Source organism: Callithrix jacchus, chromosome 6, assembly GCF_049354715.1.
Source record: "Callithrix jacchus isolate 240 chromosome 6, calJac240_pri, whole genome shotgun sequence".
In the NCBI taxonomy this organism is placed as follows: domain Eukaryota; kingdom Metazoa; phylum Chordata; class Mammalia; order Primates; family Cebidae; genus Callithrix; species Callithrix jacchus.
In genome coordinates, this window is record NC_133507.1 from 7366100 (window position 1) to 7389773 (window position 23674).

General features: G+C 50.2%; 1 protein-coding gene across 50 annotated transcripts in view; it reads left to right on the plus strand.

Annotated features, from left to right (window-relative positions):
• The window catches only part of APBA2 (amyloid beta precursor protein binding family A member 2), a 220867-nt gene that overhangs the window by 184714 nt on the left and 12479 nt on the right, over positions 1 to 23674 (plus strand). For 21 of the 50 annotated variants that reach the window (XM_035306452.3, XM_035306465.3, XM_054258233.2 and 18 more), the window contains 5 exons: positions 707 to 787; positions 1811 to 1847; positions 15512 to 15657; positions 16671 to 16706; positions 21014 to 21100. In XM_035306452.3, coding sequence (XP_035162343.3) covers positions 707 to 787; positions 1811 to 1847; positions 15512 to 15657; positions 16671 to 16706; positions 21014 to 21100 — 387 coding nt within the window. The remainder of the gene's footprint in view (positions 1 to 706; positions 788 to 1810; positions 1848 to 15511; positions 15658 to 16670; positions 16707 to 21013; positions 21101 to 23674) is intronic. The other 29 variants (XM_054258236.2, XM_035306476.3, XM_078375920.1 and 26 more) reach the window with 3 other exon arrangements.

Sequence of the window (23674 nt, forward strand, 5' to 3'; positions counted from 1 at the left end):
GGCTGGGGCTACTGAGGAGTTTGCTTAATGGGTAGTACAGAGTTTCAGTCTTGGGAAGAGGAGAATGTTCTGGAGGTGGATGTGGACCGTGGTTTTGCAACAATGTGGATGTGCCTCTGAACTGTACACGTAAAAATGGTCAGATGGTGAACTTGACGTTCTGTGCATTTGATGGCAATTAAAAGATAATACATTGGGCCGGGCGCGGTGGCTCAGGCCCGTAGTCCCAGCACTTTGGGAGGCCAAGGCAAGTGGATCATGAGGTCAAGAGACTGAGACCATCCTGGTCAACATGGTGAAACCCCATCTCTACTAAAAATACAAAAATTAGCTGGGCATGGTGGCGCGTGCCTGTAATCCCAGCTACTCAGGAGGCTGAGGCAGGAGAATTGCCTGAACCCAGGAGGCGGAGGTTGTGGTGAGCCAAGATGGCGCCATTGCACTCCAGCCTGGGTAACAAGAGCAAAACTCCGTCTCAAAAAAAAAAAAAAGATAATACATTTAAAAATGATTTAACGTAACTTCTTTAGAAGTATGAAAATAGCATATTAAGTGCATAGCAGTTTAAGTATAATGAAGTAGCTGTCTGCATACACACCTACGTACACATGCGTGTTACAGAATCGTATCACATTGCATATCCAGGTTTGGCATCTTGCCTTTCTCTAACCTGTAAAAACCGAATCTTTAACTTCCCCGTTTCCAGGTTTGCAATGGTCTGGAGCAGCCAAGGAAGCAGCAGCGCTCTGATCTCAATGGACCCGTTGACAATAACAACATCCCAGAGGTAATTTGTTTCAAGGATGAGAGGTCTGGGCCAGAACGCTCATCTAATGATGGAGTGGCCTGCTCAATGGTGGTCTGCTCAGTTTGTTCATGATGTTCTCCTCCCACCCAGTGCCTGGGGGAGAGTGAGTCCAGGTCAAGCCAAGTTGGTGTCACCATATGGGGAGGAGGTGAGGGCACGCAGGCCTGGGAGGAGGGAGGAGAGGGCCTCCCTGCTCTTAGGACCACGCCATGGAGGGCTCCTGTGTTGCAGATGGTGTATGTATGGATGTGGGGGATCATTGGTGCTTCTTAATTTGATAGAAAGTCTTCTATTCATTGTCTTATAACCATGTTCTAGACTAGAGTTTCTCAGCAGTGACACTGTTGACATTGAGGCCCAGGTAATTCCTTGGGGGACTGTCCTGTGCACTTGGGAGTTGAGCAGCATCTGTGGCTTCAACCCACTAGATCCTGCAGCTACCCCATCCCCGCCCCTGATTTGTGGTAACCAAAAATGTCTCCGGATATTACCCACTGTCCCTTTGGGAACAAAATCATCCCAGTTGAGAGCCAGCTTTCTAAATCAAGGACAGGTTTTGACAAGCAATCTCCTATAAAGTAACGCCGCTGTGACGGAGGTTCTTTTCCCTTTCTAGGTAACATAGTTTACATGAGATCGTTTAACTTTGATGAAGTAAGAGTGGCCACCGATGGACTGGTATCCAGTCTCCTTTATCTTGCTTTTCAAGGCGGGTCACACCCAGCGGCTGGAGCACCAGTATATTGGATGGTCTCTAGGCTCCCTTCTAGTCAGGATATGCTAGTCTGAGGGTCCCTACATTTTAGAGGTGGGCTTCTGGGCCCCTCCCCAACATCATGTTGCCTGCACAAGACTACTTTGCTGTATGGAGCTGCCATCTTGGGAACGCCCTCACTCGGGGGGGTTCGCTGTTCTCATGGCGTGGGCCACAGCCCTGCCTTCACCGGGTCGACTGCATACTTACCACTGCTATGTGTTTGATTTTTCCATATTTCCTGACAGACAAAGAAGGTGACCTCATTTCCAAGTTTTGTGGCTGGTAAGTGACTCTGAATTTTATCTCTCAAGGGGCATCCGGCCTCTTTTTACATCAAAACGAATGGTGCTTTTACTTTCGGCACTGACCTGCAAAGCTTGTTTACAAAGTGCGCCTTCCAGCAAGACACTTGGCCATTGGCCGTTTGACCACGATGTAGTCCACTTAGTGGGGAGGGGAGGTCCAGCTGATCTGCCCACTTTGATGAACCTTGCTAATCACGTCACTGACGACACTGTTGATTGAATAGATTGAGATGTGTCTTTATAAACCGCTGGTTATAGCTAACACTTCTCAGGGTGGATATAAGCGTATCCCAATTCAGCTGTTATTTATTATTATTATTTTTTGGTCCTTTGGTTTTCTTTACTGATCCACCCTTTTTGAGGAGGTTAATAGTGCATTTCAACACTCAGTAAAGGATGAGACTGTTTGATATGTTCCGTGTCACTCCTGGGGATGGGGAGCACGCCTGCCTGGCTCTGACGGAGCTGAGCATCCAGAGACCCCACGGGGCCCCTGTAGGAGGTCTGCGGGGTTTGCTGCTAGTGCTCCAGCCTCAGAGTAAAGAGCTTCTTCAGGAGGGTTTCTCTCTCTTTGTCAGGAGGATGTTTCCTGCCCCTGCTAATGTGTTAGAATAAACAATGTGAATTTCATTAATTCTTTCAATAAGCTGGTAATTAACTCTTATAAATATTTATGTGAGCAAGGTAAATTAGTCTTCAGAAATAAATGACGTTCAGCCCTTCCCATGCTGCTTTTCTTTTTTAGCAAACAACTAAAGCCGGGGAAACGGAAGCCCCCAAATTTGCCTTTAGAGGACTAGTTTGAACCAAGCTAAACCAGTTCCAACTGGATGAAACTGGATTAACTGGCTCAAATCAATTTTGACTGTTACGACTGGCTTAATGCTGCTCAGATTGGGTAGAAATCTGCTTTAAACTGTCAGACTTAACATCAGGCAATTCAGGGAGACTTGGTTCCATTTTGACCAATTCGAATAGGCTCAAATGGGTTTTGGCCAGCAGTTTACATGTGATTTTAGGTACATTTTATCTGGTTTAAACTGGCTGAAACTGGTTCTCTTCAGGCCACGTCAGGCTATGGGCAGGCTGTGATGATTCCTGGGAGAGACCACGCTGCCCACATGCCTGTTCGTAGGGTTTGATGGAGCTCCTGACTTATAGGAGCTGGCACCTCATGAGCAGGGTGAATGCAGCACATCACTGCACCATTTTCCTGGGTGGGCAGAAGCCACGGTGGGGGTGCTTGTCACACTGCTCCCGTGAGGCAGGGTCTCATGGGTCCAAGAAGCTCACTTTTCAGTGTCTCATGGTGTCATCTGGACAGAACCCTCGCACTAAGACATGATTTGGACATTAAATTCTCCGGCCCTTGAACAAATCTCGTATCTGCAGAGAGTGGGATTTCGAGGGATTGGGCAACAGTGTCAGTGCCTGGGGTTCCTCTGGTTCTAGCTCCTGGCATCCCAGAAAACTCAGTTCCCTGCACCACTCACACTCTTCCAAAACAGATCCAAACAAGGCTGGATGCCTTACGCCACTCCAAACGGGCTAAACCGCTGTGACCAACTGGAGCCAATGTGGGAAGCCTGCATTTATAGTTTCTTCTGTAGAAGAGAAGCCCTTTGTTATGAAAATGGAGAAAACTTAAGCAAAAGAACATCCCTTACTATTATAGCATTTATAGTCAGCAAGGCCTTCAGGGAACAAAAATCCTACCCAGCACCCGGAAGAGATCATCATAATGGTGAGGCAAAACCCTAGAATGGAATGAATTTGGCAGAAGCTCCTCCAGTTAAACACCTGTATCAGTTTGAATGCATTTGGGTACAGTATCAAAATACCCACCTAACATCAGCTTGTGCAAACAGGAGGCGTGTGTCTTCCGTAAAGAAGTTCAGAGGCAAGAGGCTGCCGGTTCAGTGGCTCTGTGATGTCCGGGTCGGCACCGATGTGTCTCATGGCCTCCTCTCAGGCTTGTCATCTCATCGTCACACATTGTGTGGGCAGCTTCAGCCATTGCATCTTGTTCTAGGCAGAAAGAAAAAAGGAGAAGGGCTGAAGTCCACACCAGTCCATTCAGCAGACCAAGAGCTGCGCTCACCTGTCACCCCTTCCTTCTCTCGGCTCCTCGCAGCGGTAAAGCTGCTTTGTTGGTTTCATGCGGTGGGAGCGTGGGATCTGAGACTTAGTTTGCTATTTCTTAAAGTGGACAATTGGGGTAAACCTGTTCAGATAAGACTCCTCTTTTTTTTTTTTGAGATGGAGTTTCGCTCTTGTTACCCAGGCTGGAGTGCAATGGCGCGATCTCGGCTCATCACAACCTCCGCCTCCTGGGTTCAGGCAATTCTCCTGCCTCAGCCTCCTGAGTAGCTGGGATTACAGGCACGTGCCACCATGCCCAGCTAATTTTTTTTTGTATTTTTAGTAGAGACGGGGTTTCACCATGTTGACCAGGATGGTCTCGATCTCTTGACCTCGTGATCCACCCGCCTCGGCTTCCCAAAGTGCTGGGATTACAGGCATGAGCCACCTCGCCCGGCCCAGATAAAACTCTTAAAGTGAAGACATCTCCCACCTCCTCCTCTTTGGCCTATTTGGGTTGGAGATGGACAGGAGGAGAGGAGGGAAGGTCACCCTGTGGAACTACAAGGGATGTGGAGCATTCTAAAGAGGGGTTATGAAAACACAGATGACTTTATCTTTTTTCCAAACAAGATCATGTTTCTGCAGTACTGTATGTAGTCAACAGAAATAAGAATTAGTCATGTTTTAAAACTTGAACTTTCATTCACTAGTAGAAGTTGTTAAAGATTTCTCAGAGTAGTGCTTGAATCAGAGCAAGAGCTGCAAGAGTTAAAGAGTTCTGCCCTGGAAATCCCCACAGTACCTCCTCAGTACCTCTCGTACATCCCAGACCCCTAGTCCCTCTGTACAGGGGAAGCCACTTAAATGTCTCGTGATTTTCTCCAGGAATTTCTGAGACCTATACCACCCTATCCACAGACCCTTTTCCTTAAATAGACATTGCGCTGGCTGCATGGATCTCTACTGAGCTTTTTCGTTTCTTGCTAGATCTTGGAGACAACAGTAGGTCCACCTGATTATTTAAATGCAGCACAGGATCAGTTTAGTGGATGTGGGATGTGGTATTCACCAGCCCCCTCGGACCAATTGTTAGATTTCCAGTCAGTGCAGAAATGAACAGCCTTGGGGTTATGCCTTTTTTGTTCGGGTGTGGGTTCTTTTATAGAGACAGTTCCTGGCTATGTCAGAGGTACAGGCCAGGAGCACACTAAGTGTGATAGATACGGGCAGAATGCCTTCCCGGGGGGGACAGTGTACACTGCTGTTGGTTATGTATGAGAGTTGATTATGTATGAGGCTCCCACATTGTCACCAACACTGTATGACCAGCTGTTTGACGTGAGCTTCAGGCTGGTGAGTGCGAAGAAATGTTTTGTTGATTTCATGTCTTTCATAGTCAGTGAAGCCAAATGCTATTTCATGTGTTCATAAGGGGCTTTTCTTTTCAGTGCATTGCCTGTTTGTTTCCTGCGTTCATTCCTCTGTTAGATTTTCACTCCCAGCTTTACTGGCAAATAATTGACAAAGGTTTTGTACATTCAAGTCATACAAGGTTCCATGGTGAAATGGTAGTCAAGCTTTTTAACATAGCCAGGTGCAGTGGCTCAAGCCTTGTAATCCCAGCTCTTTGGGAGGCCGAGGCGGGTGGATCACGAGGTCAAGAGATCGAGACCATCCTGGTCAACATGGTGAAACCCTGTCTCTACTAAAAATACAAAAAAATTAGCTGGGCATGGTGGTGCGTGCCTGTAATCCCAGCTACTCAGGAGGCTGAGGCAGGAGAATTGCCTGAACCCAGGAGGCGGAGGTTGCGGTGAGCCGAGATCGTGCCATTGCGCTCCAGCCTTGGTAACAAGAGCGAAACTCCGTCTCAGAAAAAATAAAAACAAAACATAGCCATCAAGTCACGTAGCTACCTTTTTTATGTGTGATGAGAACACTTAAGATCTATGGTCTCAGCAGATTCCTAGTGAACAATACAGGGTGTAATACCGTGATAGTTCAGCACACTGGAACCGCAGACTAGTCATCTCATAACTGAAAGTTTGTACCATCTGACCAATATCTCCCCATTTCTCCCACCCCGCAGCCCCTGGCAATTGGGAATTTGGGTGTTTCTTACTGATTCGTTTTATTCTTTACATATAAAGGACATGAACCCTTTGGTTTGTATTGTAAAAGTTCACCCCAGCTTACCATTCTTTTCTTCTTCTTTTTTTGGTATGCTTTTTACTTTGCTATGCATGTCATTTCATCAAATGTATCCGTCTTTCTCCTTTGAGCCTACTGAGTTTTTGAGGTTAGGATGACCATCACACTCCTGAGACTGATTTTCATAATAAAGTTGGCCAGGTATGGTGGCTTACGCCTGTAATCCCAGCACTTCAGGAGTCCAAGCTGGTCAGATCACGAGGTCAAGAGATCAAGAACATCCCGGCCATCATGGTGAAACCCTGTCTCTACTAAAAAGAAGAAAAAATAGCTTGGTGTGGTGGCACACAACTATAGTCCCAGCTACTCAGGAGGCTGAGGCAGGAGAATCTCTTGAACCCGGGAGGCGGATGTTGTAGTAAGCTAAGATCATGCCAGTGTACTCCATCCTGGTGACAGAGTGAGACTCTGTCTCTGAATGAATGAACGAATGAAAGAAAATTTGTTGACCAGGCAGAGTGGCTCATGCCTATAATCCCAGCACTTTGGGAGGCCAAGGCAGGTGGACCACCTGAGTTCAGGAGTTTAAGACCAGCTTGGGCAAGATGGCAAAACCCCATCTCTACTAACAGTACAAAAAATAAGCTGGGTGCAGTAGCGTGTGCCTGTAATCCCAGTTATTTGGGAGGCAAGATAATCACTTGAATCTGGGAGCCAGAGGTTTCAGTGAGCCCAGATTGTGCCACTGTACTCCAGCCTGGGCAACAGAGAGAGACTCCATCTCAAAAAAGAAAAGAAAAAAACCCAGAAATAAAACTAAAGTTGTCTTCTAGAACTTTGATGATATTATTTTAAATAATTGATTTTTCTGGAACTTATCTTGGTGGATGGATGCCGGAAAAGTTACATTTTAGGCATTTTGTCCCATAACAGCTAACCGGTTATGCCGGTGCTATCCAAGGAATCTTTCCCTTGCAGGTTTGAAATGCTGCCTTTACCAGACCCCAATCGTCATGTGGGTCTCGATCTGTTTATGGATCTGTTACGGGAATGGCCCATTCAGGCTCCAGACCCAGGCTGCTTTATTAACTGGGGATTTATGGTTCATTCTATCACCTGGTAGGGTGACTTTAAGACCTTGCCGGCATCATTCCATTTCAGACTTTTTTTTCCGGGCTATTTTTGTACTTTTGTTTTTCCATAGGAACTTTAAGACCAGCTCGTCTAGTTATTCACCACAAACTCTTTTTGTTTGTTTGCTTTTTGTTTTTGCTTTTTTGAGACGGTCTCACTGTAGCACCCAGGCGGGAATGCTGTGGAGCAGTCTCGACTCACGGTGGTGCAACCTCTGCCTTCTGGGTTCAAGCGATTCTCTTGCCTCAACCTCCCAAGTAGTTGGGAATACAGGCGAGTACCACCACGTTCAGCTAATTTGTGTATTTTTAGTAGAGATGGGGTTTCGCCATATTGGTCAGGCTGGTCTCAAACTCCTGACCTCAGGTGATCCGCTCGCCTTGGCCTCCCCAAGCGCTGGCATTACAGGCATGAGCCACCTCGCCCAGCCCACTACAGACTCTTACTGGTATTTTATTAGACTCTTACTGGTATTTTACTCATGCTTTAAATCTGTCCACTGAGGAGAAAATGTCAGCTTTATGACATAGAGTCTTTCTAGCCAACGAAGGATTTATCTTTCCATTTATTCAAGCTCATTTATCTTCATCGATAAAGTTTATTCATAAAAATCCAACACACATCTTGTTTGTCTGTTCCTTGGTGTTTATCCCTTTTATTGTGTTTGTAAATACTGACTTTCATTTTATTATTTTTCAACATATTCCTGTTTGTAGGTAGAAAGAAAGCTATCAATTTTTATGTATTACATTTGAAACCATTGCCTTAGTGAATTGTTACTTTTTTAAAATAGATTTTCAGTTGTTTCCTTGAGTTTTTCCTGGCATGCAATCATACCATCTGCAAAGAAGAATGACTTTTGCTGCTTCCTTTCTTGTTTTCTATTCCTTCTTCTTGCCTAATCAGATTGGGTAGACCACAAGAAACAACTTTACATAATAGAAGGATGTGGCTTCTTGAAAATAACACCTTTTTGAAAGATCTATACTTTTAATTTTATCATCAAAATTTTAAACATTCGAAAACATAGAATATTATACTCATCACCAGCTTCGGTATTTCCCCATTCAGGGCTAGTGGTATTTCATCTATACCCTGACCCTTTTCCCAGATTATTCTAAAGCAAATCTCAGATCTTATAGCCTCTTTAAATATTCCACATTGAATCTCTAAAATATAGGAATTCTGTTTTAAATGTAATGTCAATCCTGTTATCACAACTAAAATAAAGTTAATATTTATTTAGAGCATTAAATATTTGTTAATGTTTGTATTTTCCCAGTTGACAGGGTGCTGTTTGAATCGGGAGCCAAACGAAATCCGCTGTTGAGACTGATAAATGCATTTCATAATTCTCTCACGTCTCTTGTAGGGTGTCCATCCATCTCTTTTTTTCTGTCTCCCAGTTTTTTGTTGCTGCTGCTGTGGAATAATCTGTATCATTTATCCGGTAGAGTTTCCTGCCGTGTGGATTTTGCTGGTTTCATCTTCATGGTGTTGTTTAATGTGTTCCTCTGTTCTCTGTGTCCTATAAAATAGTGGCTGTTTTTAGACATAGAGGCTTGATCAGATTTAGTTTGATTGTTTAGGCAAAAACTTTCCTACATATTATTGTGGTGTTCTATCAGGAGGCATGTGATATCTGATCATCTCTTTTTTGGTGATATTAGCGACCATTAACGACCGTTGCCTAGATCTGTTAATTGATTAGAGGTTGCCATATGGTGGTGTTCTAATTTCATCATTTCTTCTCCATTAATTAGCTGGAATTTTTCTATGCAGAGAAACCTTCCCTTAAGTATGTGTTTACCCTGAATATGGCTCCTGTAAGAAAAGCAGTTTAAATGCTTGATTTCTTATCGTTATTGAAAAATTTACAAATGAATGAGTTTCCCCGACAGTGTTTAAAGATAACCAGTCAGGTTGTGTGCACTGTTGTTAGCGCGGTTGGTGTGTTTTGTGTATTGTTACCATGGTTACCAATAGGAGCCTCCTTAGGTTGTTTTCTGAGTCCCATCAGTGTGAACCCAGCAGTCTTTGATCATTTCCTTGCCTTCTGGTATATTCCAGGATCATCTTAAATATTTCATGCCCGAGGATTGGAACCAGTTGGTTCTTTCTCCAAGGAGCCTGTGACACAACATTTAGAGGCTGTAACCTGGGTGGTGTGGTTGCTCACTGCTGTAGATTTGGTGACAGTGTATAGGTCTGTGTGGAAGGCAGCCTCTGAAATGGCCCCCAGTGACCTCACCTCATGGTATTCATGGCTTTGAGTTGTTCCCTCCCCTGTGTAGGGGCTGGACTTACTTCTATTGAGAGAATATGGCAGAAGCGATGGGCTATGGCTTCCAAGATCAGGTTACAAACAAGGATCTCTTGCCCTTGTTCTCTCTTGTTCCCTCTGAGGGAACCAAGCTAGCCTGGTGTGGTTGGCAGTCGCCCCATCCAGAGGCCCACATGGCACAGGACTGATGTCTCTGCCCAGCGGCCTGATGAGAGAACTTGGAAGTGGATCCCTCCTCTTCAAGCATGCAGATGGCTGCAGCAACACTCAGCACTTGCTGTCCTGACGGATGAGCGGGCCTGAGCCAGACACATCCAGCTAAGCCATGCCCAGATTCTTGATCACGGAAACTCTCAAATAATCCATGGTGGTGGTGGTGGTTGCTGAGATGGAGTCTCTCTCTGTCGCCAAGCTAGAGTGAGATGGTGTGACCTCAGCTCACTGCAACGTCTGACTCCTGGTTCAAGTGATTCTCCTGCCTCAGCCTCCCAAGTAGCTGGGATGTGCAACCATGCCCAGATAATTATTATTTATTTTTTTTGAGACAGAGTTTCGCTCTTGTTACCCAGGCTGGAGTGCAGTGGCGTGATCTCGGCTCACTGCAACCTCCACATCCTGGGTTCAGGCAATTCTCCTGCCTCAGCCTCCTGAGTAGCTGGGATTACAGGCACGCACCACCATGCACAGCTAATTTTTTGTACTTTTAGTAGAGACGGGGTTTCACCATGTTGACCAGGATGGTCTCGATCTCTTGACCTCATGATACACCTGCCTCGGCCTCCCAAAGTGCTGGGATTACAGGCTTTAGCCACCGTACCCGGCCGCCCAGCCAATTTTTGTATTTTTAGTAGAGACGGGGTTTCACCATTTTAGCCAGGATGGTCTTGATCTCCTGACCTTGTGATCTGCCTGAACAATGTATCATTGTCGCACTGAGGTCTGCCTTTGAAGAGAGCAGTGGGCCTTGTGGATGCACCCCCACAGCTCCATGTGCACCTGTGCTGCTGCTCTCCCAGACCCCCAGGGATGCAGGGACAGGTCTTGGAGCTAATGAGACCCCCTGGGGCCACACGGGCACCTTAGAAGGCTCTGTCCACCACCCATGTTCAGGTTAATTTTCTCCAAAGGTGGTGGGGTGGAGACCTTCAGGCTTGAAGCTGTGGGACTCCCTACCCCTTCCCTGTCCAGAGGGTCTAGGGCTTTCCTAAGCGGCCTTTCAAACAGAGGCTTCTTCCATCAGGGGAGACCCTGGAGCGCCTTATTCTTCTCCAGACTGTGCAGATACACTGAGCATACGCCTATGTGAGTAAGATACACGGTGTGAAAAGGAGGAATCCCTCTCTGGGGAGACAATATCTCCTTTAAACCTGTATCTTGATTCTCTTGTCATTTTGTCTCCCTCTGGTGGTTTCAGCTTAGGGTCAGTGCAAGACTTGAGCAAAATGACAGCAATTTATTCCCAGACACGTGGGGCCAGCTGCTTTCATTTCCTAACAAAGCTGTTGGATTCTGGTTCTGCGTTTCCTGTGGAAGTTGAGAGCTGTGCCTATGTATCTGAAATATTCCCCCTACCGTGCTGTCCCCTTCAGACTCCTCTCTGGGTCTGGGTTCTCCTCCCCTGGTAAGTCTGAGTGGGAGGCAGGATACGTGGGCCACCGGGGACTGGACTGTTTCCCATGGAACCAAAGAGCAAGACAGGCACGGAAGGCCCCCAGGCAGAGGTGGGTGGCGGCGGGTGGAGTTGCAGCAAGGCCCTTGAGTGCTTCACCGCGACTGTCCTGGGAGGAGCAGGCATTCGTGGGTGCCAGGGGTGACCCCCCTGCCTGGGATGGGGCACCCTTCACATGCAGCAGTCTGTGCCCAGAGGGGCCCCAGAACTGGCGGTGCTCACTTCAGGGGGAGGTGGGTCAGTCTTTCCTAAATCCACTCAAGGACGTGGGTCGATGCGGAAATGTGAACCTGAGAAGGGTCTGGTGCATTGACCAGGGCCACCCTGGGGGCTGGCGAGGGAGCAACTAGGGGGCAGGGCCTGGGAAGGTGGGAGTCAGATTCCAAAGGGAAAGCCGGCCTCCCAGCCTCCCCAGGGCCTGAAGCCCACAGGGTGCCAGGTAGCCCCCACCACAGAGAGGACATGAGGACACTTGCCCTGGGCCTGGGCACCCGATGGGGCTGTGAGGCTGGGAGAGCCAGTGCTTTCCTGCAGAACAAAGTGACGCCATCTAGTGGTCAGTGAGAGCCACTGCATTGGGTCCCACGGGGTGACTCGGGCTTCACTGAGGGGTGCCCTTGAGCCACGCTCACTGGGGACTGCAGGGTGGTGTGAGGTGGTAAGAACGGGCCTACTTCAGGCTCTGGGGTCCTTCCTGGCCCCACAGCTGGATGCCATAGAAGGGAGCATAAGGCCTATCTGGCGAGCCTGTGGCAGTCAGGCCTGTCCCACAGGCTGTCCCAGCCACCCATCCAGGCAGATGCGTGCACTTCACTCTGAAGAAGCCCCGGGGTAGGGTGGGGGTGCTGCATTGGGATCCATGGCTCCTGTCCCCTCTGTGGGGCTGCTGCTGCTTCCCCTGTGACAGGCCCCAGTGTACCCTCCGAGGGACAGGTGGGCAGGGCGTCCTTCCCTGGTGCCACCCCTGAGTCCTGCAGTCCCCCATATTGGTGCTGCAGCCCTGCCCAGCCGGGAGAAGGTTTATCCGCTCCAGAGCCAAGGGGTGAGGGGCCTGTGGTGGAAGGAGGAACCTGGTTTGACCCTGATCTCGGACCCCTGCAGTCAGCCGAGGCTTCTCCCGCTGGGGGCCTGGGTTGTAGGAATAGCCTTACAGCAGCCCCCGGCAGCCCACCTGGCACTGCCCCTGCATGGAAGCATGCACAGGCCTGCGCCTCCCAGAGGGGTTAGGCTGAAGATTGCTGATTCATTTGCTCCAGAGATGATTCCGGGGCAGGAGGTTATGTCTGCTAGAGGCCTGGTGTCCCCAAACTGGCTGCACATCAGTGTGAATGGTGTGTGTGTGAACAGTACAGGCTCCTGGTCCCCACCCCAGGGTTAGTGAGTCACACTCTCTGGGGTCAGGGACTCTGCAGGCCCCACGGGGGAGGCCAGGCACAGCTGAGGCTGCTCAGGGCTTTCCTCCCCCTACTCTTCCCCAAGTGACTTAAGCTTAGGTGTTTCCGTGACCTGTCACGTCTCTACCGCCCCTTAAGGCACAGGCTTTAGAAGAGGTTCGTGCCACTTCGCACCTGCAGCTGGGAGGTTCCGGGGCGTTGGCGATGGTGGAGGCTACTGTCCAGGATGCGGCCATCTTTGGATCCATTCCTGCCCTGTCTTCCACTGTCAGTGTGGCAGTGGGTGTGCCTTGCCCTTCCAGCCCCAGTGCCCTCAGGCTTCTCCGAGGCTGTGTGAGGGAGCAGGACTTGGATTGGGATGCTGCCTGCGGTGAGGCTGCTGCCGGGGGCCCTTCCTTAGCCACAGTTTATGACTTGTCTTTTGAGCTAGACACAAAAACTAATAATTCATCAACGACTGTCTTGCGTTCTATTTTTTTATTTTTTATTGTTTATTTTTATTTTTGAGACGGAGTTTCGCTGTTATTACCCAGGCTGGAGTGCAATGGCACAATCTCGGCTCACCGCAACCTCCGCCTTCTGGGTTCAAGCAATCCTCCTGCCTCAGCCTCCTGAGTAGCTGGGACTACAGGCTCGCACCACCATGCCCAGCTAATTTTTGTATTTTTAGTAGAGACGGGGTTTCACCTTGTTGACCAGAATGGTCTTGATCTCTTGACCTCGTGATCGAGGTCTCCCAAAGTGCTGGGATTATAGGTATGAGCCACCGCGCCTGGCCTGTCTTGCATATTTTAAATGCTTTTAGGCTTTAGGAGATTCATATGATTTATCTTTGCAGTAACTCCATGGAAGTAGAAATCAGGAATTCCCCACCCCCTGTTTTGCTGGTGAGGAAATAGAGGCCAAAAAACAAAAATTGGGTGCCTGACCCAGGGCACAGAACCTCGCCGATCAGGGCTGGTGGAAGAGCTGGGAGACTCCCTTGGGTCTCTGGATCCCAAGAGCTGCCAGCCTCCCTTCCGATGGGGCCTAGGATGATGTCACTTTACAGATTGAATTCCTTTTCCAGGCATCTGACCTCCTGGTATCTGTGTCTCCACTTACCCATCACCCCTCAGCATCGCCTTCCCACCATCCCATCCAAAGAGAGTTGCTGTCTCTTTGTCCTGGGTTTGGCTGCCTTCACGCAAGTTCACATCCCCTGAAAAGACTTGGCATCCTAGTTTACTTTGTACAACTCCAGGTGTTTTTGGTGGGCTTCCCCAGTGTTGGGTCCCATGGCTGTTGCACCCCCAGGACACAGCCCTGATGTTCAACGCCACTTAGTCAGTGCTGATAGCTGGTTGCACCAGGAGGGGAGGTGTTAGGCATTCCTAAGTTGGGACCTTCCAGGGTCCCAATTCTAGACCCCGACACTTGAGAACACTTTGCCTTGTTCTAAAGCGCTTTACGAAATTGGCCTTAGTGCGTGAGCTGTGGGCATGGGGTGAGAAAGATGACTGCTGCATCTTTGCGTCTGCGGCTTCCCGTGTTATGGCCTGATGTGTGAGCCCCTGGTATCGGCCTTCGGAAAGACAAGTTTTAGGCTCATGGATCCACACTGCGACCACTTTTGGAGCTTTGATTTCAGTTCCACAGGGCTGGGGGTTGCTGAAGTGAATGCATAACACAGATTTCTTCCCAGGCAGCTCCAAAGATGTGGGCTTAAAGAGAAGCACAGTTTCAGAGGGTAGCTTGGGACATGTGCTCTGGGTCCAGTGTGGGCCAGCGGCAGTTGCCGCAGGCCCACCCTTCCGGCCGCCTCACTGCAGGCAGCCTGCCTGCTGCCGAACACTTGCTGGCTCCAGGTGCCTGTGCAGCCTGGACGGGGACCTGTGGGCGGGCGCCCTGGACCCAGGTCTCCGGCTCTGCTGATGGGTAGTAACACCTTCCGCAGCCCGTCACGTGCACTCACCGCCAGTTAAGGACTGCAGCCGCAGTGGCAAATCCTCCTGGCCACCTGATTTTGCATATAAAGTTTTCTTGGCATGCAGCCGTACCTCCTCTTTACGAATCATCTACGGCTGCCTTTGCGCCTCAGGTGCAACAGCGAATAGTTGCAACAGAGACCCACAAAGCCTAAAACACATGCCATCTCAGCCTTTACAGAAAAGGTTTGCCCACCCCAGCTGGAGCCACTCAAGATCAGCTTGTGGGCAACATGGACGGGGGGTAGGCTGGACTTGGGGTAGGTTGGGTATGACTCTAACATGTAGCTCTTTATATTTCAATTAATTAAAATGACATACCAGAAGAGGATCCAGCCCTCAGCTGCAGGAGCCACAGTGCTAGTGCTCAAAGCCACATGTGGCTAGTGGCTCCTGTACTGGACACCACAGAGATGGAACCTTACACTGTGGCTGGTGGGAAGTTCTGTTGGGCCCCGATGGTCTGGGGCAGCAGATGGAACAAGCATGATGTCGCCAAGCGTGGGCCTGCTGTGCGATGGGTGTGAGGAGCTACACGGGCATCCTGAGAGGCCGCAGGCAGGCTGGAGACCCTGGGACAGATGCACAGGGAGAGGCCAAGGAGAAGCCCAGAGCACAGTTTCAGGGTTCTGGGGCTGCGGGGAAGGCATGGAAAATGCTGTCATGTTTGGGATGTGATGCCTTCTGGATGTGCAGCCTGTGATTGTCACCTTATTGACAGTCATCTGGAATACTGGCATTGTCCTCCTGACACCGTTTGGGCTGCGTTTTCTGGCCTGAGTTTTGACTTTGTGCAGTGAGGGAAGCAGACCGGCCGCCCCTGGCTGCCTGCAGATTTGTGAGGGTTGGGCCCTTCTGTTTTGCCCCAAGTCCTGTTTGTATGCTGTGACCAGGCTTGCAAGTCCTTTGTTCAGGGGACTTCTCCTCTAGGGAGACTCTGACTCTGCCCTCCGTCAGTTCCAGGGCCCTGCGAACCGGAAGACCTCATTGATGGAATCATCTTTGCTGCCAATTACCTGGGGTCCACCCAGCTGCTGTCAGAACGGAACCCTTCCAAAAACATCAGGATGATGCAAGCGCAGGAGGCCGTCAGCCGGGTCAAGGTAGAGGTGCTTCCGGGGGCCCTCCGGGATGCCCATGCACTTTGGGGGCCCCTGGCGGGAGGGAATGTGAGGGGGCGCAGGCCCTCTTCCAGCTCTGACTGCAAAGCCTTCGACACAGGGAGCAGGAGCGGCCCAGGTGCCCGCGAGGTTGAGGGCAGCCTTGGCTGGCAGAAAGCTGGGCTGGGCAGAGGCAGCCAGCTCCTTAATGAGAGGCCCACGAAATCCCGGAAGCACGACCTTTAAAGATCATCGCTCCAAAGCACTCTAGTCATAAAACAGTTCTAAATCCCAGTTCCACAGTATGTGTGTTTTTAGTGCTATTCAAAGTGCTTCCAGAAAGGGGGATAAATGAATCATGTTTTATTTAAATTCAGGACCTCAAGAAAGGCTTTGACCTCCTTGTAGCTCAAAGTGCTCATTGGATTGTCTGGTTTTGCATGGTGGGTGAGGCCAGGCAAGGTGAAGATGAGGCCACACCAGCAACATTAAATGGGGTTGTGGGAGGGGATTGCAGCTCTCTGAGCAAGACAGGATCTGCAGATGCCCGCCAGCCCAGGGGGTGAGAAATGGTGGCAGCCTCCTTCCTAGCCCTCACCACAGCCTCCTCTAACAGAGGCAGAAGAGCACCATGAGGCCATCCTGGGTGGGCAGGAGAAAGCCAGATAACCCAGGGCACTTCTGAGCCCTGGCAGCCAGTGCCCCTCAGCAAAGGCCCGGCCCTCCCGCCCCAGACCCCTGATCCCTGCCCCCTGCCCCCGCCTTGCTCTGATGCCTGGAGCTTGCCTCACTTTCCTGCTGGCTGGTGGCATCTTTCCCGTCCTCCATAGATGGGGTGGTTGACAGTCATTGCTAGTGCTCCAGGGGCACTTGTGTGTGCTTGACACGGGCAGTGGCTGTCCACCCAGGCACCGGGCCAGCGTGTGGGGAGCATTGACCACCAGCGTAACATAACCTTGTGCGCCTGCCTTCTCTGCCTGCCAACCTGTCTTTTCTTTTGTCTTCCATGCTCTCAGAGGATGCAAAAGGCTGCTAAGATCAAGAAAAAAGCGGTGTGTGGGGCCTTGAGGCCTTGGGACAGTGGTGTTTGCTTGTGTTTCTATGGCTTGTCCTGGGTGGTGGGGGCTGAGGGGGGCTCCCTGGGGATCCAAATAATGCTGGAAAGCAGCTTTTCCTCCTTTCCTTGGCAGGCGAATCTCAGACGTTTGTGAATGAAACCACAGACACTTCATTTCTTTAACCACCCAGGATTCACTAGTTCCCCTTTTTTAGCCTCTCCTGCGTCCTGGAGCCCGGATAATGCCGTGATGTCCCTGCTTTACATGGACATTGTAAATTCCTGTGACTTTTAGTTGATTTGACAGTGTGGTGGGTCTCGGGCCTGGGCCTCCCGTGCAGTATTTCTGGATTGTTCTGATAGGTAAAGGTACTTTAGGCTTAAGTCAGGAGGGTGAGCAGCTCAGTTTGCCCGTGCGGGGATTTCTTAATTGGAAATGAGTTTTTAGGCTGAGTGCAGTGGCTCACACCTGTAATCCCAGGACTTTGGGAGACAGATGTGGGAAGGATCACTTGAGCCTAGGAGTTTGAGACCAGCCTGGGTAACACAGTAAGACCCCTGTCTACACAATTTTTTTTGAGACACAGTTTCCCTCCTGTTGCCAGGCTGGAGTGCAGTGGCGCGATCTTGGCCCACTGCAACCTCCACCTCCCTCCAGGTTCAAGCAATTCTTCTGCCTGAGCCTCCTAAGTAGCTGGGATTACAGGCACCCACCACCACTTCAGCTAATTTTTGTATTTTTAGTAGAGATGGGATTTCACCATGTTGGTCAGGCTGATCTTGAACTCCTGACCTCAGGTAATCCACCTGCCTCCCAAAGTGCTGGGATTATAGGCATGAGCCACCATGCCCAGTCAGTTTTTTTTTTTAATTAGGTGGGCATGGTGGCACATGCCTGAAGTCCCATATGCCTAGGAAGCTAAAGTGGGAGGATCACTTGAGCCTGAGAGGTGGAGGCTGCAGTGAGCCATGTTTGCACCACTGCACTCCATCCTGGGCAACAGAGTGAGACCCTGTCTCTTAAAAAAAGAAAAAGAAAGTAAAAAAGAAAATAGATTTTTAAACGCTGGCAGACTTTTAAAAATTGGGTTGACACTGAGTCATTTGTTTGTCACCTGGTCATTTAGTAAATGCTGGGGCTTTTCCAATCCTCCTCATACAGAAAATATCAAAATAGTTGGTGTCACAAGGCCGGGGTCAGACCCAAGGGCCTGGGCACTGGCTTCTTGCCCACTGTTTTCATCTGTTTAAACAGCAGGAGATTGAGTTCCCCTCCTGCTTTGAAGTAATGCCATTTTCTGGTGCGGTAGCCAGAGGGCCCCATGTGAGCACTCCGTCTTCTGCAGTGACACTTTGGTCCAGCTAGGATGTCTACTTTTCGCCCAGCGGCATCTCCTTTGATTCTGCTCAGGTACAGGAGAAGAAGGAACTTGCTCATGCTCCTCTTCCTGGGCTGATTTCCTCAGGGCAAGGCAGAACGTGCCATGCATTGCAGACTTGCAGCTGGGGGTGTGCTTTCCCAAAAAAAGAGGGGCCCTTGCCTGCAGCCTCTTAGTCCAGCTGGAGCAGGGAGACCCTATGGACTGCAGCCAGCTTACATTTAATTATGGTTTGTTCTTTCTTTTTGGCAAATGGGTGCTTAGTATCATTGCCAGCGGTCCCTTTCCTGACCTGGCCATGCTGATGACTGCAGGTGATACCCCCATCTACAGACGTGCAGAGGTCCACCCTGTGGCCTGTTCTCTGGTATCTGTAGGATCTGTGCCGTTGACACCCTCCCTTCTTCTGCCAAGGAGGATGACGGGTGTCTTCTCCCTGCCCTGTTGCTGACGAGTTTCTGCTCGAGCCTGGGTGGCTTCAGGCTGCCCTCTTCTCCCATCGAGGGATCCCAGCCTCCGGTTTCCTACACGGCTATCATTAATGCCAAGGTCCACTTGCAACTTTTCTCACTCAATTCTGGCTTGACCTACTTTTTAGCAAGATCATTTTGAGCCACAATCCATGAATATAACCTTTAAATGCATGCTGGTGTTGAGTGTAACCCAATTTTTAAAAACAGGAAAAGTTCCACGGTGGCTGCCAATGGTCAGCCGCACTGCTCTCAACTCCTTTCTCTCTCTAAATAAGCCAAAAGCGGCGTCAGCCCTGGGAGAAAGCCCAAAGACCCTTTCCCCTGATAACTGAGCTAAAATACATTTGTTATTATGATACCAGGCCTCTCTGCAACTCAGAATTCTTGAAGAATTGTCAGCAGGGAGATTTCTTATTTCAGATTTTCTAGCAAATAATTAAATCAAAGTTTATGCTATTTTGAAATGGAACCACCCTGGGCTCTGCTGACCACGGAGAATTATTCACCTCGGTGGGCAAACCAGTAGAACTTGAAATTCATTGCCACTCTGCAGTGGTTATTAGGATTCTTACAAATGTAAAAACCAGCTAAAGGCTATCCTGGTTTGGGGCAGACCCTGAAGTGTTCAGTCAGCTCGGAACAGCCCATAAAACCTGTCTCACGGCCATATGCTGGGCACACTGCAGTGGTGGTGACAAATTCAGGCCTTTTGTGTGGCACTTCTCTTGGCTTCTCTCTGTCACTGTGAAGTCAGCTCTCAGGCCAGTCCCAGGGCTCAGTCCCCCAAGGCCGCTGTGGGGCAGACACGATGGTGACTGTTTAAATCAGAAGGAAAGGCTGACATTTTCATTCAGCTTCTCTGAAAATGTCTTCCCCATTTCTTAAGGATACTTAGCCTCCCAAAACCAGGAAACGTATCCTGAGTCTACAAATTCCACAAGGGTCAGCCAGAGGGGCCCTGCTTGCCACTGACAGGAGGGGCCGTGGTGGCAGACCCAGGCGTCCCACCCTCTCTTGTTCACACTCCCCCCAGGGCCGGCTCTCCGCCTTTCTGGGTGCCTCTGACAGGCTACCTCGAGGACTCACGCTTAGCTAGACAATGTGGCCGGTAGCGCACAGGTGGATTTTGGATGGCTGCTTCTTTATGGAGTAGCATTTCCTTCTCCGTGGACTCATGGTAATTGATAAAATTGCTGAGCCTTCCTTGGAGTTATTACTTTATACAATGACAGATAAAATTGTATGTATTTACTACATATGACATAATATTTTGAAGAATATATCCATTGTGAAATGATATATCTAGTTAACGTGCATTATGTCAGCTATAATTTTTTTTTTTTTTTGATTTTTTTTTTTTTTTTGAGACGGAGTTTCGCTCTTGTTACCCAGGCTGGAGTGCAATGGCGCAATCTCGGCTCACCACAACCTCCGCCTCCTGGGTTCAGGCAATTCTCCTGCCTCAGCCTCCCGAGTAGCTGGGACTACAGGCACGCGCCACCGTGCCCAGCTAATTTTTTGTAATTTTTAGTAGAGACGGGGTTTCACCATGTTGACCAGGATGGTCTCGATCTGTTGACCTCGTGATCCACCCGCCTCGGCCTCCCAAAGTGCTGGGATTACAGGCTTGAGCCACCGCGCCCGGCCCTCAGCTATAATTTTTATAATGAGAACACTATATTCACTCAGCAATTTTTAAGAATTGAAATATTATTAACAGTCACCATGCTACACCATAGAGCTCTTGAACTCATTCCTCCCATCTAGCAGGAGAGTCCACTGACCAATAACTCCCCCTTCCTCCTCTGCCCCAGCCCCTGGTAACCACATTCAGCTCTCTACTTCTGTGAGGTCAGCGTTTTCCGATTCCACCCGAGTGAGATCCCGCGGCATTTATCTCGCTGCGCCTGGCTTATTTCACTTCATGTCGTGTCCTCTAGGCTCCTCCATGTGTTGGAAATGACATGACCTTTTTCTTTGCTGAGGCTGAGTAAGACTCCAGTGTCTGTGAACGTATTTATCCGTTCATCGTGAGTGGACGCTGGGTTGACTCCACGTCCTGGCCGTTGTGGGTAGGGCTGCAGTTGCTCATGGGAGTGCAGGTACCTCTTAGACACGCTGACTGCATTTCCTTTGGACACGGGCCCAGTGGTGGGACTGCCGGATCACGTGGAGGTTCTGTTTTGAGATTTTGGAGGAACTGCTGGTCTGGTCTCCACAGTGGCTGCACTGACACAATGTACCAGGGTTTCCTTTTCTCCACCCGGTGCCCATGCTTCTGATCTTTCTGATCACAGCCATTCTGATAGATAGGAAGTGATACATCGTTGTGGTTTGAATTTGGATTTCTGTGGTGATCAGAGATGCTGGGCATTCTGTCATGATGCCATTTGCATGTCCTCTATTCCAAGTTGGTTTTGGATTTTAATAGTATCACGGTCCTTTCTTAGAATTCTGAGGGGGACACCCAGACGCTGACGGAAGTGGACCTCTTCATTTCCACCCAGAGGATCAAGGTTTTAAATGCGGACACGCAGGTAAGCGTTTGACAGTCGTTCAAATCATATACGCTCCTAGGTTCGCCGCCGCCTCGTCCCACGGTCTCGGCCCTGGTTCTCAGTGCTTCTCTCCTGTGCCCTCCACAAGCATCAATCCAAGGCCCCTAGCCCGGGCTGCGGGAGCAGTGGGGAGCACACAGCAGGTGGCAGTCCTGCTGGCGTCACCCCAGGGCTCTGTGAGCAGGAAGATCTACTGGGAGCCCTGGGTCCTTCCCTGCTCCCCACTCCTGGGGATCCTGACACCTGGGGACAGAGGAAGCAGCAGCTCCATCGTGTCGCTCATGCTGCAGCCCACTCCCAACCCCAGCGCCGTGCCCTGCCCACCCTCCAGGCCCTGGCACACCCTGATGTGGGTACGGTGGCACCCTTCCTCCTCATGTCAGTCCCCTGTGTCCAGGTCTGTGCCTTGTAGCATGATCTTTGTGTCCTGCATTTCCCCACTCCTCCATACCAGCCCCTCCTGGAGCCTGACACTTGGTGTGAAATGAGGGAGACGGTGTCAGGGCTCAGGCACTGGCTTGCGACACTTCACAGGCTTGGACTTCATTTTCTGATCTTTTGTGGGCAAGTCATCTAGACTAGATCCCCCTCCCACCTTCGGAGCCCCACAAGTCATCACCCATCTGTGCTGGGGGGTCCCCAAGACCACCACAGGCTGGATGGGTTCAGAGGACGGACAGGACTCAGCGCGCTCAGAGCTAAGATTTATTTCAGCAGACGGCTCCAGAGCAGAATCAGCAAAAGGGATGCAGGCTCCCAGAGCCCTCCCCGCACTCACACAGGACACACTGAACTCCCTGGCAAGGGGCTGTGACAACATAGTGAGGTGGTGTCTACCAGGGAAGCTCGCTGACACTCCGCACTTGAGGTGTTTATTGGGGGCTGGCCACAGGCACCCTCTGCCTGGCATCTGCCAAAAATTCCAGACCCCAGAGGGAAAGGAGGTGTGCAGCCTACACCACGCTGTTTGCATGAACAGTTTAGGCAGAAGGAACCACGGTTGTCAGTTTGGGTGCTGGGAACCCTCCTGAGATCCATGTTCCCAGATGCCAGCGAGAGCCAGTCTTGCAGGCGGGCCTTTCTGGGGACAGCTGCTAGGCCTGCCACCATAACCCTTCTCACCAGTGCTCACGGCAGATGCCACACCTGGGGCGGGAGTATGGGGCTGGAAATTGAAGCTGGGCTCCATCCTCATGAGCTGTATAGCCTTAAACAAGTTCCTGAACATCTCTGGGCCTCTTATTACTCTTTCAGCTGGGACTGTGGGTAATTCCTCTGCTGGATCCTGGGAAGGAGAGAGGAGAAATCTAGCCTGGCCCAGTGCAGGGCTCACCCCACCAGCCCCTTGTCTTGTCTTCCCTTTTCTTCCCCCTCTGGAAATCTCTGGATTCTGAACAGGGCATGCAAATTAAAGCTGTTGGGGCAGAGGAGCTCGAGAGGAGGGAACAGATGAGAGAGACTTGTAAGGCCACAATAGCCAGTCGGGCAGGAGAGCAGATACAGCCATTGATGTGAACTGGGAGCTTGGGGAGCTGGGGAAGAAGCATTTTTCTGACACCTGGGGATTGATTCAGGCATTTATGACAGTGACAGAAATCAGGACATGCTGAAGAGCCACTCTGTTTCCAGTGTCCCTCCCTGGAAGGTGACTCTCATGGTTATGAAACACCCCCATGGCTTGGGCCAGAAAAAAAATTGGCCACCGAGACAAAGGTGGAGCAGCATTTACTGCAAGATGGATTCTGTGTGGAGTAAACGGGGTCCATAGGTTGCAGAAACACCCGAGTTTCTTTTGTGAATGCAGGACAGAAGCACACAGGACCAATGGATTAGCTTTTCTGAGCTTTGTGTGCAGTCTTGTTAGGTAGGGGCTGTGGGCAAAATGCTGGCTGGAGATTCCTGTCCAAGGACAAAACCCATCAAGAGTCATGGGTCTGCCCAAGGCCGAGGGAACTGACCTCAAGGGAATTGGGGTCACGTGCGCTGCCTTGGGCTTCTCTTGACCCAGGCCCAGGCTGTTGGGGCTCCCTAAGAGCTCACCGAGTGGCAAACATTGGCCTTGATGCTTTCCTCCTCTGCTTGGCAGGAAGGCTGGGTCAGGCCACTGCGGGGCCCACGGGGAGCTCAGTGTTCAGGAGGGACCCTTCTCCAGAGCCATGGGTGGCCTCTCATCCAAGAGGGTATGGGCTTCACTCCATGGCAAGCCCCTGCTCCAGCAGAGGCACACCCAGAGCTCGCCTGACATGCCTCCCTAGGTTCCGCACAGTCCATTTTGGAAGCTGGGACTGAGACGAGGGCAGAGTGACTTTGACTGCAAATCAGTGCCCTAAAACGCTCTGTTAAGTAGGACCGTGGTCCTCAGTCCACATGATTTTTGTCCCCCAGGGGACATTTGGTAATGGCTGGAAATATTTTTTGTTCTCACACTTGGGAAGGGAGAGGTGCTACTGGCTTCTCCTGGGGAGAGGCTTGGAATGCTCCTAACACCTTGCAGAGCACGTGACAGCCCTCCACAAGGATGACCCTCCAAAGGATGACCCGGCCCCAAATGTC